General features: G+C 55.3%; 6 protein-coding genes across 6 annotated transcripts; 3 read left to right on the plus strand and 3 right to left on the minus strand.

Annotated features, from left to right (window-relative positions):
• The first annotated feature begins 137 nt into the window (after positions 1-137).
• Positions 138-1,253, plus strand: BO95DRAFT_440307 (ferredoxin family 2Fe-2S iron-sulfur cluster binding protein). The gene is made up of 3 exons (XM_025585932.1): positions 138-553; positions 632-738; positions 809-1,253. The coding sequence occupies exons 1-3, from the start codon at positions 282-284 to the stop codon at positions 1,051-1,053; spliced, it is 624 nt and encodes a 207-aa protein (XP_025445030.1). The 5' UTR covers positions 138-281; the 3' UTR covers positions 1,054-1,253.
• BO95DRAFT_440308 (rRNA-processing protein RRP15) lies at positions 1,169-2,298 on the minus strand. Its single transcript, XM_025585933.1, has one exon. It carries the CDS (start codon positions 2,225-2,227, stop codon positions 1,355-1,357), a length of 873 nt encoding a protein of 290 aa, XP_025445031.1. The 5' UTR covers positions 2,228-2,298; the 3' UTR covers positions 1,169-1,354.
• A 177-nt stretch (positions 2,299-2,475) lies between these two features.
• BO95DRAFT_480133 (RNA-binding signal recognition particle subunit SRP54) lies at positions 2,476-4,733 on the plus strand. Its single transcript, XM_025590131.1, has 2 exons — positions 2,476-2,689; positions 2,746-4,733. Exons 1-2 carry the CDS (start codon positions 2,612-2,614, stop codon positions 4,270-4,272), a joined length of 1,605 nt encoding a protein of 534 aa, XP_025445032.1. The 5' UTR covers positions 2,476-2,611; the 3' UTR covers positions 4,273-4,733.
• Positions 4,711-6,987, minus strand: BO95DRAFT_440311 (alkaline phosphatase family protein). Its single transcript, XM_025585934.1, has 2 exons — positions 6,691-6,987; positions 4,711-6,635 (listed from the first exon to the last, which is right to left on the minus strand). Exon 2 carries the CDS (start codon positions 6,499-6,501, stop codon positions 4,846-4,848), a length of 1,656 nt encoding a protein of 551 aa, XP_025445033.1. The 5' UTR covers positions 6,502-6,635; positions 6,691-6,987; the 3' UTR covers positions 4,711-4,845.
• Positions 6,988-7,346: 359 nt separating this feature from the next.
• Positions 7,347-8,303, minus strand: BO95DRAFT_429428 (putative class III chitinase; the record flags this gene model as incomplete). The annotated part of the gene is made up of 1 exon (XM_025584892.1): positions 7,347-8,303. The coding sequence occupies one exon, from the start codon at positions 8,301-8,303 to the stop codon at positions 7,347-7,349; it is 957 nt and encodes a 318-aa protein (XP_025445034.1).
• A 764-nt stretch (positions 8,304-9,067) lies between these two features.
• On the plus strand, positions 9,068-12,493 carry BO95DRAFT_440312 (putative spindle pole body associated protein SnaD). The gene has a single exon (XM_025585935.1). It carries the CDS (start codon positions 9,208-9,210, stop codon positions 12,037-12,039), a length of 2,832 nt encoding a protein of 943 aa, XP_025445035.1. The 5' UTR covers positions 9,068-9,207; the 3' UTR covers positions 12,040-12,493.
• The last annotated feature ends 6 nt before the right edge of the window (positions 12,494-12,499 follow it).

Below are 12,499 nucleotides of genomic sequence, written 5' to 3' on the forward strand. Positions count from 1 at the left end.
AGGTAAGGTAAAGCAAGGTCGGTCGGTCTCCAAAGAAGTTTAGTGAAGCCGAACCTCCAGCTCAAAAGAGGCAAACGCCGGCGAATGACAAGCCGCGGATTTCCCGCTGGTGTTTTTCGGGCTTTTCCACTTTTCCTCCCATTCTCCGCCATTATTGAATTCAATCCAATTCATTCATTCATTCAGCTCCCTTTAATCTCTATCTGACGTCCCTCTCCACTCCCTCATCTTTGCTCGGATTCTTCTTATACCCCCACCCTTTCATCACACAATCATTCGCCATGTCCTTCCTGAGAGAAGCCGGACTTAACCTGCGCCATGTCCTGCCTCGGGCCGGCGAGAGTGTTGTTCGCGCTCCCTCTTCTCAGTTCCTTGCCAACCGATTCCCCCTCCAGTCCTCGCGGTCAATGAGCTCTGGTCGTGCTTCCCTGTCGTCCCGGCGATCCCTAGTGACCCCGCGCATCCAGAACCAGCGGCTGTCCGAGCGTAGGAGCTTCTCCGTCACCGCCGGAGTACAGCACGGTCACATCACGCCTCCCAAGCCTGGAGAGGAGTGAGTCACTCTCCCTCCTCTCCCCATAAACTACAACCTTTAATAATAATCATTGCAATGTGCTAAGTGTTCGCGCAGGATTAACATCTCTTTCATCGACAAGGACGGCGCAAAGTACGACTTCCAGGTCTCTGAGGGCGATAACTTGTTGGATATTGCACAGGCTAATGACCTGGAGATGGAAGGTTCGAATAACATTGCATGTTCATGTTGTATGTGATTGATCAGCAGACTGACGGGAATGGAACACAATAGGTGCCTGCGGCGGATCGTGTGCCTGCTCGACCTGCCATGTCATTGTCGAAGATTCCGGCATGTTTGACAAGATGGAAGAGCCATCGGACGACGAGAACGACATGCTTGATCTGGCCTTTGGTTTGACGGAAACCTCCCGCCTGGGCTGTCAGGTAATCATGACTAAGGAGCTCGATGGTCTCGTGGTCCGGTTGCCGTCCATGACTCGGAACCTGCAGGCAAGCGATTTCGAGCCGAAGCACTAATTCTATATAAGCGCGATGGATGTTATTTTGACTAGAGAATGATGTACGATATGTCTAGCGTCTATAACGGGGGCGGTTATGTCACGAGGTGGCAAGGGAACATGTTTCCATTGGGTATTTCCGATCTCCATTCAACATTTTGCGGCACGAAAGTTTGTAAATAGAGCATATCACTTTTAATGAAAAAGAGTTGATCAAAGTAGAAAGAATAGGAACGTAGAGTAGCCCACCCCCCAAGAACGCCATGAATATGCCAGGTATACACACACGTTGAAAGCAACTAACTTCCTTCCAGCATCACTCAAGCCTCCTCGATCTGCAACGGCTTGCCCTTCTTTCCGCTGATTAGGTCCAGGAATCCCTGCTTGCTAACTTCATTCACAGCCTTCTCGCGCTCGCCCATACCAATTGTGCCCTTCTTTCGCTCCGCCTTGGCGGCTTCCTCTCCACGAACCTGAGCGGCGCGGACAGCATTGAACAGTTTGACCACACCACGCTGGGCGATCTTACGCAACCGCTTCTCCTCCTCGGCCACTGGGCCAGCCTGGCCACGCTCCAATCCCATCACGTCGCGGATACGGCCACGATCCAACTCCTCCTTCTTCTCCGCCCGCATCTTAGCCCGCGCCTGGCGATCCAGCTTCTCTTCCGCCACTTGGGTACTCTTCTGGGCGGCGTCTCTGCTGCGGGACAGCACCGGGTCCTCGCGCATCGAGGAAGGGAGCTTGGTTGCCAAAATCTTGGCCATTGAGGTCGAGAACGCAGTAGGATCTTGACGCTTAGGAACCGCCCGACCACCTGCCGTCGAGGCGGGATTGGAAATGTCAGACTCTGCGCCCACGTCGAACTCATCGTCCTCCATTTCTTCCGAGTCGTCTGCATCCGAATCGGATGCCATATCTTCCTCGTCGGAGCTTTCCTCTTGCTTTTTCTTCAGCTGCTTCTTGGGGAGAGCCTTCTTGGTCGATTCGCCGATGGACCGGGTCTGTTTCTTGGGCTGCTTCACAACTTCCTCCTCGACGTCGGAGTCTGCCAAACTGACGGCTTGGAAATCGGTGGGTTCGTCGTCGTCATCTTCGGAGCTGCTGTGGTATGCGCGCTGCTTGCGGAACTTTTTCTGGGGACGGGATGCGATCGAGTCGAGGACTTTGCGCTTTTTGACGTAGGGGGCCATGGTGAGAGGACTGACACCGTAAGGTCGGTCTCTCGTGTGTATAAGATTTGGGAGGCTGTGGTGGAGATTGGGATTAAAATCGGTCGGTCGGTTTTCTTTCTTTTCTGTCGTTTTCCCGGGAAATTTTTGGAGGGTCAGCGGGCGGTGAGACACAAAGAGGCGGTGATTGGCGGGGCAGGCTCTCCGCATCGCGTTGGCCTCAAATGGCCCAGTGGAGTCAAAACGCCATCCAAACTAACTTGCCTCCAGCTGTCTTCATATCTCCTTGTCGTCTTCCCAGTTGTTCCTGGCCATCCTCCTGTTATTTCAAAAAAAAAAACTATAACTGCGCAACCTGCTACGAACATTCTAAACTTCACTTCCCATTGAATATCCCATCTCACCATGGTCCTTCAGGATCTTGGGCGGCGAATTAATGCCGCCGTCAATGATCTGACTCGGTCTAACAATCTGGACGAGAAGGTGCGTGGCTGCCCTGCCGTGCAACTCCTTCTTAGCTGCTGACTTCATGATCGTAGGCCTTCGATGATATGCTCAAGGAGATCTGTGCAGCTCTGCTGTCTGCCGACGTCAACGTCCGCCTCGTCCAGTCGCTCCGGAAGTCCATCAAGTCCAGCGTCAACTTCGCCTCCCTGCCACCCGCCGTGAACAAGAAGCGCCTGATCCAGAAAGCCGTTTTCGATGAACTGGTAGCCTTGGTGGACCCGCACGCCGAGCCTTTCCGTCCCAAGAAGGGCCGCTCCAATGTGATCATGTTCGTGGGTCTGCAGGGTGCCGGTAAAACGACCACCTGTACCAAATTGGCTCGCCACTACCAGATGCGCGGGTTCAAGACCGCCCTTGTCTGTGCCGATACCTTCCGTGCGGGTGCCTTCGACCAGCTGAAGCAGAATGCCACCAAGGCCAAGATCCCGTACTACGGTAGTCTGACGCAGACCGACCCCGCCGTCGTGGCCGCGGAGGGTGTCGCCAAGTTCAAGAAGGAGCGCTTCGAAATCATCATCGTGGATACTAGTGGTCGTCACAAGCAGGAGGAAGAACTGTTCACCGAAATGACTCAGATCCAGACCGCCGTCACCCCCGACCAAACCATACTCGTCCTCGACAGCACCATCGGTCAAGCTGCTGAGGCCCAGTCCTCCGCGTTCAAGGCCACCGCCGACTTCGGGGCCATCATCATCACGAAGACGGACGGCCACGCGGCGGGCGGTGGTGCCATCTCGGCCGTCGCCGCCACGCACACGCCCATCATCTACCTGGGTACCGGTGAACATTTGATGGATCTGGAGCGGTTCGAGCCCAAGGCCTTCATCCAGAAGCTGCTTGGCATGGGTGATATGGCCGGCCTGGTCGAACACGTCCAGGCTGTCACCAAGGACTCCGCCTCGGCCAAGGAGACCTACAAGCACATCGCAGAGGGTATCTACACGCTGCGCGACTTCCGGGAGAACATCACCTCCATCATGAAGATGGGTCCTCTGTCCAAGCTCTCCGGTATGATCCCGGGCCTATCCAACTTGACCGCCGGTCTGGACGACGAGGACGGCTCGCTGAAGCTGCGCCGCATGATCTACATCTTCGACAGTATGACTGCGGTCGAGCTGGACGGCGACCCGAAGGTGTTCGTCGAACAGCCCAGCCGCATGGTCCGCGTGGCTTGCGGCAGCGGTACCACCGTCCGCGAGGTCGAGGACCTTCTTTCTCAGCATCGCATGATGGCCGGCATGGCCAAGCGCGTCGGCGGGCAGAAGAAGCAGATGCAGCGCGCCCAGAATATGCTCAAGGGCGGAAACAAAGAGCAGCAGCTGGCCGCCATGCAGAAGCGCATGGCCGCCATGGGCGGGGCCGGCGGCGGCGGGTTCCCCGGTATGCCCGGCATGGGCGACATGGCCAAGATGATGCAGATGCTGCAGGGTCAGGGCGGCGGCGGCGGTGGCGGTCTCCCGGGCCTCGGTGGCATGGACTTGCAGAGCATGATGAGCCAGATGGGCGGGCTGATGGGTGGTATGGGCAGTGGTGGTGGCGGCCGAGGTCGTGGCCGGTGATCCTGCTGCAACCCCTTATTCAACTTCGTCCAGCGGCCTTGCATTCTCATTTTTCGTTTCCTCTGGCCTCCATCCGCCCTCTCCCTCAAGTCCCTTCTATCCTCTTCGCACCTTCTTGTCTATATCTGACCTTTTCTCACTATTCTCCCTTTTCATGACTCCGGTTTTTTTCCTCCGCCGGAAGCCACGGCTTACTGCTGATGTCGATGTCGATTGTATTAGCATACTATGGTGTTGGGCGTGTTCGTTTTTCTTTCTTGGTTTCTCCACCGGGTTGTTGATTCATTCCATCCCAATCCATACCGAAATAATCTGATGATAGATGAGGTTTGCTTGCATTGAACCAGATTGGCATGTAACCATCTCCTTTGAACTACGTCCGTTCCCCGAAAAAGCGGTAGATTGCTCATTCGAATGATACCTATCAATCTATGATTTCTCAGTTCAACCCATCTTGTGGCGAATAACCTACAATTTGTGGACCAATTCCCGATTAGCATGTTTTGCCTAGTATCCAAGAGATTCTTCCGCAAGATCATAGCTGCAAAAAGTAGGGAAAAAAAAGAAAGAAACTTAATCCAATCGCTCTTTCTTCTGAATCACATCCAAAACATTATACACTACCTTCAGGACACCATCTCTAATCAACCCAACAGTCTCCTCGACTCGTCCGACCCACCCTTTCGCCCACGCATCCCAGCTCTGCTCCTCCCTCGTGTCCAGCAACAGCTTTCCCGGCGGCAGTCGCGGGTGTTTCCACGCCGCCACGTCCGCGACCCGGCTCTCGTACCCGGGCAGGGGGACGCTGAGCTCGTACTGCCAGACCAGCTGCGTATCGACATACATCGAGTACGTGAGCACCGAGCTGGGCACGGTGACGGGGTGTCCGGATTGGGTGGCATCGATGACCGCGTCGCGGACCTCGATGTCCACCAGGCCGTACTTGGTGTTCCCGTCGGGGATGTACTTGATGGTGACGTCTTCGTTGTCCGTCTGCCGGTAAGTGCGCACGGGGAGGTAGAACATGTTGAGGGGGCCGACACAGAATTCGTGCAGGCCCTCCCCGGCGGTGTTGGGGGTAAGCTCGGTCGCGGGCAGGTCGAGGGAGGGGTCGGGGAAGCGCGTGGCGCCGAATTCGTGGCGGTCGCCGCTGAGGAGGACGATCCGGATGCCGAGCTCGCTCTCGGCGCGCCAGATCGCCTCGAACACGACGCGGCGCTCGTTCAGGAACCCGCCCCAGGTGTCGGTGGTGCCGACCCGCCAGTTCTTGGTGAAGGGGACGCTGGAGGCGATGAGCTTCCAGCGCACTTCGCTGGGTTCGGGGCGCGCGATGTAGGCCAGGAGGGATTGCAGCTGAGCGGAGCCGAGGATCGTGGAGTTGTACTGCGACGGGGCCGATCGGTAGGTGCGGGTATCGAGCATGAAGAAGGAGGCAGGCCCGTGGATGAAGGAGAAGTAGGTCGTGTTTTCAGGCGTCGCGAAGGGAACGGGTGGGATGGGCGGATTAGGCCGGACATGGTAATGGATGTAGGGCTCGAACGCCGCGGGGTACGGTGCAGTGGTGTTGCCTTTCGACCAGTCATTCTCAATCTCGTGGTCATCGAGAGTGTGAATCCAAGGCAGGTCGATGGCGGGCGTACTATCCTCTGGACGATTCCACGAGGGAGAAGAGTAGACGCGGTGGTACTCGCTGCGATAGTGCGAGACGGATGACCCGAAGCGCTGAGGGACATCGACGTAGATGAAGTCGCCAAGGAACAGCATGAACGCTGGTCGCAGCAATGATGGCAGTCGAGCCATTGTTTCCATCATCATCTCGATCCCTGGGATGCGCAGTGGGTGCGACAGCGGGTTGTAGGGAAAATTCGCCTTCATGCAGCTTGAGGTCAGGAAGCTGAGGCGGTTTGCCTGTTTGGTGCCGGGCATTGGAGCAGTGACGAATGAGCCTGTGAGATTGTTGGACAGGGAGTAGCGGTAAGGTGACGACGGCTTCAGGCCTTTGATTGTCACCGTGGTCGTGTAGTCTGTTGACTCGTCCAGAGCATAGATCATGCCCTCTTCCGTCCATCGTGTCGAGTCCTCTGTATCTGTTGGCTGGTAGAAGATGACAAGGGGCAGCTGTGCAGGATCTGGCTCGCGAACCAGTAGGTTGGCGGTTGTTGGTGAGACATAACCGATCCGAGAGAAGGTGATATCTGCGCTGGGGTAGACAACCAGGCCACGCAGCATGAAATCTAGAGTGAGCAATGCAAGCCCAATGTTGATGAGAACAGTCAACCGCGTGGAGCGTGGTAAGCTGGCGGACGGCAGGCCAGTGAACAATGTCTTGAGTACATTATCTGGATTTCGTGGTGTTGTGCGCTCTGATTGTAGGAGTTAGAAGGCCGCCGAAAATGCTCATTGGTCTGGTCACTCAACTTGTGGTTTTTGGAGAGTCTTTAGAATTGCTGCCGGTGGTACTCCGCTCAGCCTGTCGAAGAAGCGTTACGACAGCAGTGAGATACACAGCCAATGCTGTGAAGACCAGAGGCGGGAAGTGGTGTCCGGGGACCTAGAAGAATCACATAACGAATGAGTCGGGGAAGATTCTTGCGGCGAAGCGATTGCATCAACATACCCAGCGGAGGAAGAAGAAGGCCGCAGCCCGGACCGTTGCGGAGCTCAAGGCAGCGGCAATCCGCGCGACAGACACCATGGTGCTGGGGGTGGTTTCGATGATATTCAACAGGTAGTGATCATTGCCAGGTCAGTAGGCTTTCCCGGGAGGCGAAGCTTGCTGCTGTTCAATTCGCAGCTCGAAGAATAATGAATAATGAAAGGGCGTTGAGTGGCAGGTACTGCAATAAGTTTATCGGTAAGAAGGAGCAGAAGCCGGCGGCGGCGGAGAAGTCGACGATGACGACATGCCGAAACACCTCTTTTTTCTGAACTGACGCTCGGACACAGAGACACCATGCATCGTTCTTAATTCCATCAGCCAGCAAAACAACACATTATACGTGCAGCTATAGACTTCCAGCGGAGCGATGGATATACATCCTTATAGTTATATTCTACACTACATTTCTCCCCGTCTATCGCCGCTGCATCATGTCGCGAAGCACGTTCATCAAGCTGCTGGTCATCGGCCCTGAAGTGAGCTGGCGCGCTGCATCCACGAGATCTTTCATGTGCATGCTCAGAGACATCTCCGCTGCCCAGTACCATGGATGCTCCTGTTCCCCGGGTTTCGAGTTGAAATACTCCCAGCCCATGACGCCCCCAAAATCAGGATATTGTTCAATCAGCATGGCCAGGATAGGTCCGATTTTCTCGGGGGGCACATAGCCCTGCGACCCATTGCCCGGATTGGTCAACATCCCAAGCACCACCCGGCCTGGGGACCAGCCCTGTGCGACGATGGCAGCATACATCCGGGGATTATCTGCGGGTCCCCAACCGTTGTAGAACTGCGTGTTGTACCAACCGATCTTTGCGGCTCTCTGTTGTTCCAGCTCCCGGTAGTCGAACCCCGACAGGTTTCCCAGGCCCAGCATGGCCGCCGCAACTGGAGCCAGCGTCACAATAAACTCGTCTCCCAGATCCAGTTTGAGTCGGTCAATAAGTCGGATGATCCCTGCCAACGACATTTCCTCTTCCACATCGAGATCTAGCCCGTCCAATCCAAGGCGCCGGATCATGGCCAGCAGGGGTCGGTAGTATAGTTCGAATTTCTCTGCATCTCCATCCAGGGAGCGGAACGAGCCCTGCGCAGCGCCCCCGAGCATTCCCATGATGCGTACCCCCTGTTGTTTCATGCGGGGTACCTCGGCCCATAGGGCGTCGTACATGCTGTGTTGTGGGGGATCGTTGTTCAGTGTAATGTGTTCCGGGTCTGCGTTCAGGTGAAAGGCTGCGAGGATGATGTGGGTAACGCCTGTATTGTTCTGGACTAGTGGCATCATCGAGACATACTGGCCTCCATTGGGACAGAGAGTCTGATGGTACAAGATAACCCGACACCGGTCGGACGACGAAGGTACGGGAGGCATTGTCAGAGATATGGTAGAGGGAACGATGCGCAGAGTGGTATTCCACTACTAAACCCAGATCTCAAGCCTGGGGATAGCAGAAGAGGAGGAGGGAGAAGGGAAAAAAGGTGGAGAAGCGAGATTGCGACACAGCGAAGGTCGCCGCGATCGGTCGGGTGAGGGAGAAATGGGGGGAAGCGAGCAGTGCTGGATTCGGCTGGCGACGGTCTGGAAGTAGAATAGCCCACCTTAACAGCCCCGCCGACGGTGTAGGTAGGCATAGAACTTCATATATAGTACTGACCTTCGTAGACCATGACTGCTGAGCAGAGAATCGCACATTTTCGAACCTCAGGGTCAGAAGCTAGGGACAGGGACGAAGAGCATTACCTCGAAGAGGCTCATAAGACACCCCCAGGTTGCGCAAAGAGCTGACACGTGACGCACTGCTCTTCATCTCAGTCGTAAGTGATAGTACCGTACAATACAATACTTGAGCAGATGGTTGGAGGACAATTCCATCTACGTTGATAGTTATCTGTCATGAGAGCACGATATTTGCAGGTGTGACCCGGAGGATTCATTGTGACTCGGTAAAAAATCATCTGTAATTGAGGTGCGATGCGGTCAGCAGGCTCGCTGAGTGAAACTGCTGACAATGATGATTCGAGGCCTGAATTGACAGGCAGCAAGTCCCCTGGTGCCTGACGATCGGTGTTTACCCGACCAGTTGGTGTTTGTTATCGCATCTTCCCCGGCGATAACTCATTCATTCCTTCAACGACTCTGGCTTCAATTCTGCATTATTGGTCGACCTATGTAGTAATTCCATTAAGCCATGATACCTCGGCTACCTTGAGGCCTATTTTAGTATCTTGTCCTATATTAGTCACCTCGATACCCTTGAGGACAATCCACCCCCAGCATGGCCGATACGACCACCCATGACACTGTGGGCGCGTCAACTCTCGCGACGCCTCTCTTCATGCCCTCGTCACCCCCCTCTCGTCGTCAAAACGCACAGAGCTACTCTCCCCTGAGCGCGAAGAGTCCTCGTACTGTCGATCGCGCCGCGACCACAACCCACGCCGATGATGCCCGCTCTCCGCTAAAACAAAGCTACTCGCCGCGGTCCTCCCGAGCGTCGTCGCTCGAGCGCGCCGCGAACGACATCGACGCCCGTCTGGCGCAATACACCGTTGACTTCAGCCAGTACCCGAGTACCCAAGCGCTGGACGACCATGTGGATCCTCTTGCGGAATTCAAGTTTCCGCATGGAGATGACCTGTCGGATGTCGGAGGTCCAGCGGATTTCACTGCGAATCTGGAGAAATACCTGATGGGCGACGGCGATACTATGGAGGATAAGCACTTTATGGACTTCCGGGATGATGGACACGACTTGTCGGAGCTTGAGCCCCTGTTTGATGATTTGGAGGAGCAGGAACAAGATCTGCGCCACCTGGAAAAGGAGGAAGACGAAAACCCCCTGCCTCCGCTACCTGAATCCCCTGCCCAGCCGCGAGGCCACAGCAGGCAAAATAGCCAACGAATGCAGCAGCGGGAGGATACGCGACCGCCACAGCGCGAGCAGAGTTCTCAGTTGCATCAGCCGGCTATCGAGGATGAGCCCGAACCTGAACCAGAGCTTGGCGAATACAGTGAATTCGGCCCACCGATCGACATGTCTACTCCATCGCAATTTCTGCGCCGCGCCAGTGGCTTCAACAGGGATACCACGCATCTAGAAAATATTGAAGAGGATCCGGACGATGAGATGGAGGCAAGCACGACTACCCCGTCAGTACGGAGACACAAAACCCCTTCCCCTCACAAGCAAGAACCAAGTGCAGCTGGAGATCTACGGAAGCAAATACTTGAACTCGAAAACAAGCTGCAAGACCGCAATGAGCAGCTGGAGAAGGGTCGTAGGCGCGTGCTGGAGGCAGCATCCGCTGGCGAGCAAATAAAGCACCTTCAGGGCGAGCTGCAGAGGAAGTCGGCTTTGTTAGATGAATTCTACGCCAATCGTACTGACGAGACTATTCTGCGAGAGCAAGTCCACATGCTCCAGAAACAGAACGAAGAAAGAGAGACTTTCTTGCACAAGTCCACCATCAATGCCTCCGAGCTAAGTGCTCTTCAGAAGCAGATTAGCGATATGCAGAAGGAGCTGCAGAACCGTGCATCATCACACCCGAACCTCGATGCAGAGCGGCTCGACACCATTGCATACTTGCGACAGCAATTAGATCTGGCCCAGGAACAGCTGCGTAAGCGCGACGCAACCCTGGACGAGACGATCGCGAAGCTCAAGGAAGTCACCGATGCCAAAGAGCAGCAGCTCCGAGAGAAGAACACTGAAGTGGATGAATTAAAGGCCCAGATCAGCAGCCACCTGCTCGAAATAGAGAAGTTAGACACGGAGCTCGAGAACGTCAATCAAGCCTACGAGACTCTGGAAGAACAAATCGTCACTCTCGAGACGAAGAATCGCCCCTTGGAGGAAAAGAACAGCACGCTCGAAGCCGACCTCACCCGCGCGCAGACCCAAGTTACTGCGCAAGAAAACGCCCTCAAAGCCATGGCCGCCGACCTTCCCCTCGAAACCGGCGGCAACACCTATACAGAAATTCTCGAATTGATCAAGGATCTGGGCCAACCCAGCCAGGGATCTCGGATTCTGAATCCAGGCTCATCAAGAAAGGACCCAGAAGAACAACGTCAAGACCAGAGCCAAGACTATGACCAGGCCCCCGGCGAAGAGCTGAAACGCCTCCGAGACGAACTCTCCAAACTTCAGTCCGAACTCACCGAGGCCAATTCGGCTAAGAAAACCCTCGAACTGCAGCTCTCGCGCTCGGAGGACCAGGCCGTCGAAGCGCAAACCCTCATCCACTCCATCGAGACCGAAAGCACCCGCCTCAGCAAGCGCGCCGACGACCTTCGCTCGAACCTCACCAAGACCCAGCAGGAACTGACCCAAATGAAAGAGGAGCGCACCAAAGCCCTAGAAACCATCGACCGCCTGCAAAAGGAGCAGCAACAACAACAACAACAAGAGGATGAGAAGAAGAAACAAACCCGGCAGCAACAGCTGCAGAACCAACAACTCAGCCCCCCTCCTTCCCCTCCCGTCCCACAACCACAACAGCAACAGCAATCACTACAGCTTCAACGTCAGAAGGAGCAAGAACTCCTCGAACAAACCCACTCTCTCCACTCCGAACTCCGCACTCTGAAAGCGACCCATGCCGCCGAGCTCGCGAAGCTCCGCGAGCTGCTGGCGGCGACGGAACACCGAGAATCCCGGTACAAGGCGCAGGCGGGCTCGCTGCGCGAGCAGCGTGAGCGGCACCAGAGTGAGAGCCGCGCCCTTCACCTCCAGGTCGAGCATCTCGAGTCCGTGCTCGCGACGAAGGAGGAGACCGCCGCCGCCGTGGACGAGCGGATTGCGCGCTCGGTGGAGAAGCGCGAGAAGGAGTGGCAGCGGCGCGTCGAGCTCCTGCTCAAGGAGCGGGAACGCATGGGTCGCGCGCTGATGTGGTCGTGGGGAGAAAAGGAATTCGGTGGTGGTGGTGCTAGTGGTGGCAACAGTGGCAGTGGAACAGGGAAGGGAAACCTTGCGGTGGGAGCGGACGAGAAGGGGAGGCGGAAACAGGGGTATCGGTACAAGTATGCCGTGTCGAGTCCAGGGCAGGTGTCGACTTCGGTCTCGTCCTTGTCAAGGAGGGGTGAATCTGGGAAGAGAGCCTGAAATGAAAAGAACGATACGGATTTGGATTGGATAGGGCTGGGTTGGGTTGGTTTCGGTTATAATGGCACTATGGCAATGGAATGCCTTTTTCATCACAGGTCTGATTGACTTGAATGTTTCGGGCTGGGCGGAGCCTGTTTGCTTTTTTTCATGGCGTGCTTCATGGTTTGTGTTAACGGTGCTGGTTTTCTTTTCGATTTTCTTTTTTTGCTTCCTGTTTCTCCTTTTCTGCTTCGCTTTCATTATGATTCCCTGCTTTCATTGTGCTCAGGATGGTTTTTACGGTGTCATGAAAAGGCAACTTACAGTCAGAAACTAAGGAAGGGAGTGGATCTCGCGTGTACAGACGAGAGTCGCCATGTTCTTGGCTTCTGTTCTCAGAGCTTGAATGCGCGCTCAGCTAAAGCAGATTACTCCGTTAATGTATTTGTTGCCATTCGGGCAAATCAAAGAATTAGGT

Source organism: Aspergillus brunneoviolaceus (genome assembly GCF_003184695.1).
Source record: "Aspergillus brunneoviolaceus CBS 621.78 unplaced genomic scaffold BO95scaffold_14, whole genome shotgun sequence".
Lineage (NCBI taxonomy): Eukaryota > Fungi > Ascomycota > Eurotiomycetes > Eurotiales > Aspergillaceae > Aspergillus > Aspergillus brunneoviolaceus.

Coding starts and splice junctions, on each gene's coding strand:
- BO95DRAFT_440307 (XM_025585932.1), top strand. CDS start 282: ATGTCCTTCCTGAGAGAAGCCGGACTTAACCTGCGCCATGTCCTGCCT. Junction 554..631: donor CCTCCCAAGCCTGGAGAGGA/GTGAGTCACTCT, acceptor GTGTTCGCGCAG/GATTAACATCTCTTTCATCG. Junction 739..808: donor TAATGACCTGGAGATGGAAG/GTTCGAATAACA, acceptor GGAACACAATAG/GTGCCTGCGGCGGATCGTGT.
- BO95DRAFT_440308 (XM_025585933.1), bottom strand. CDS start 2,227: ATGGCCCCCTACGTCAAAAAGCGCAAAGTCCTCGACTCGATCGCATCC.
- BO95DRAFT_480133 (XM_025590131.1), top strand. CDS start 2,612: ATGGTCCTTCAGGATCTTGGGCGGCGAATTAATGCCGCCGTCAATGAT. Junction 2,690..2,745: donor CTAACAATCTGGACGAGAAG/GTGCGTGGCTGC, acceptor TCATGATCGTAG/GCCTTCGATGATATGCTCAA.
- BO95DRAFT_440311 (XM_025585934.1), bottom strand. CDS start 6,501: ATGCTGCGTGGCCTGGTTGTCTACCCCAGCGCAGATATCACCTTCTCT.
- BO95DRAFT_440312 (XM_025585935.1), top strand. CDS start 9,208: ATGGCCGATACGACCACCCATGACACTGTGGGCGCGTCAACTCTCGCG.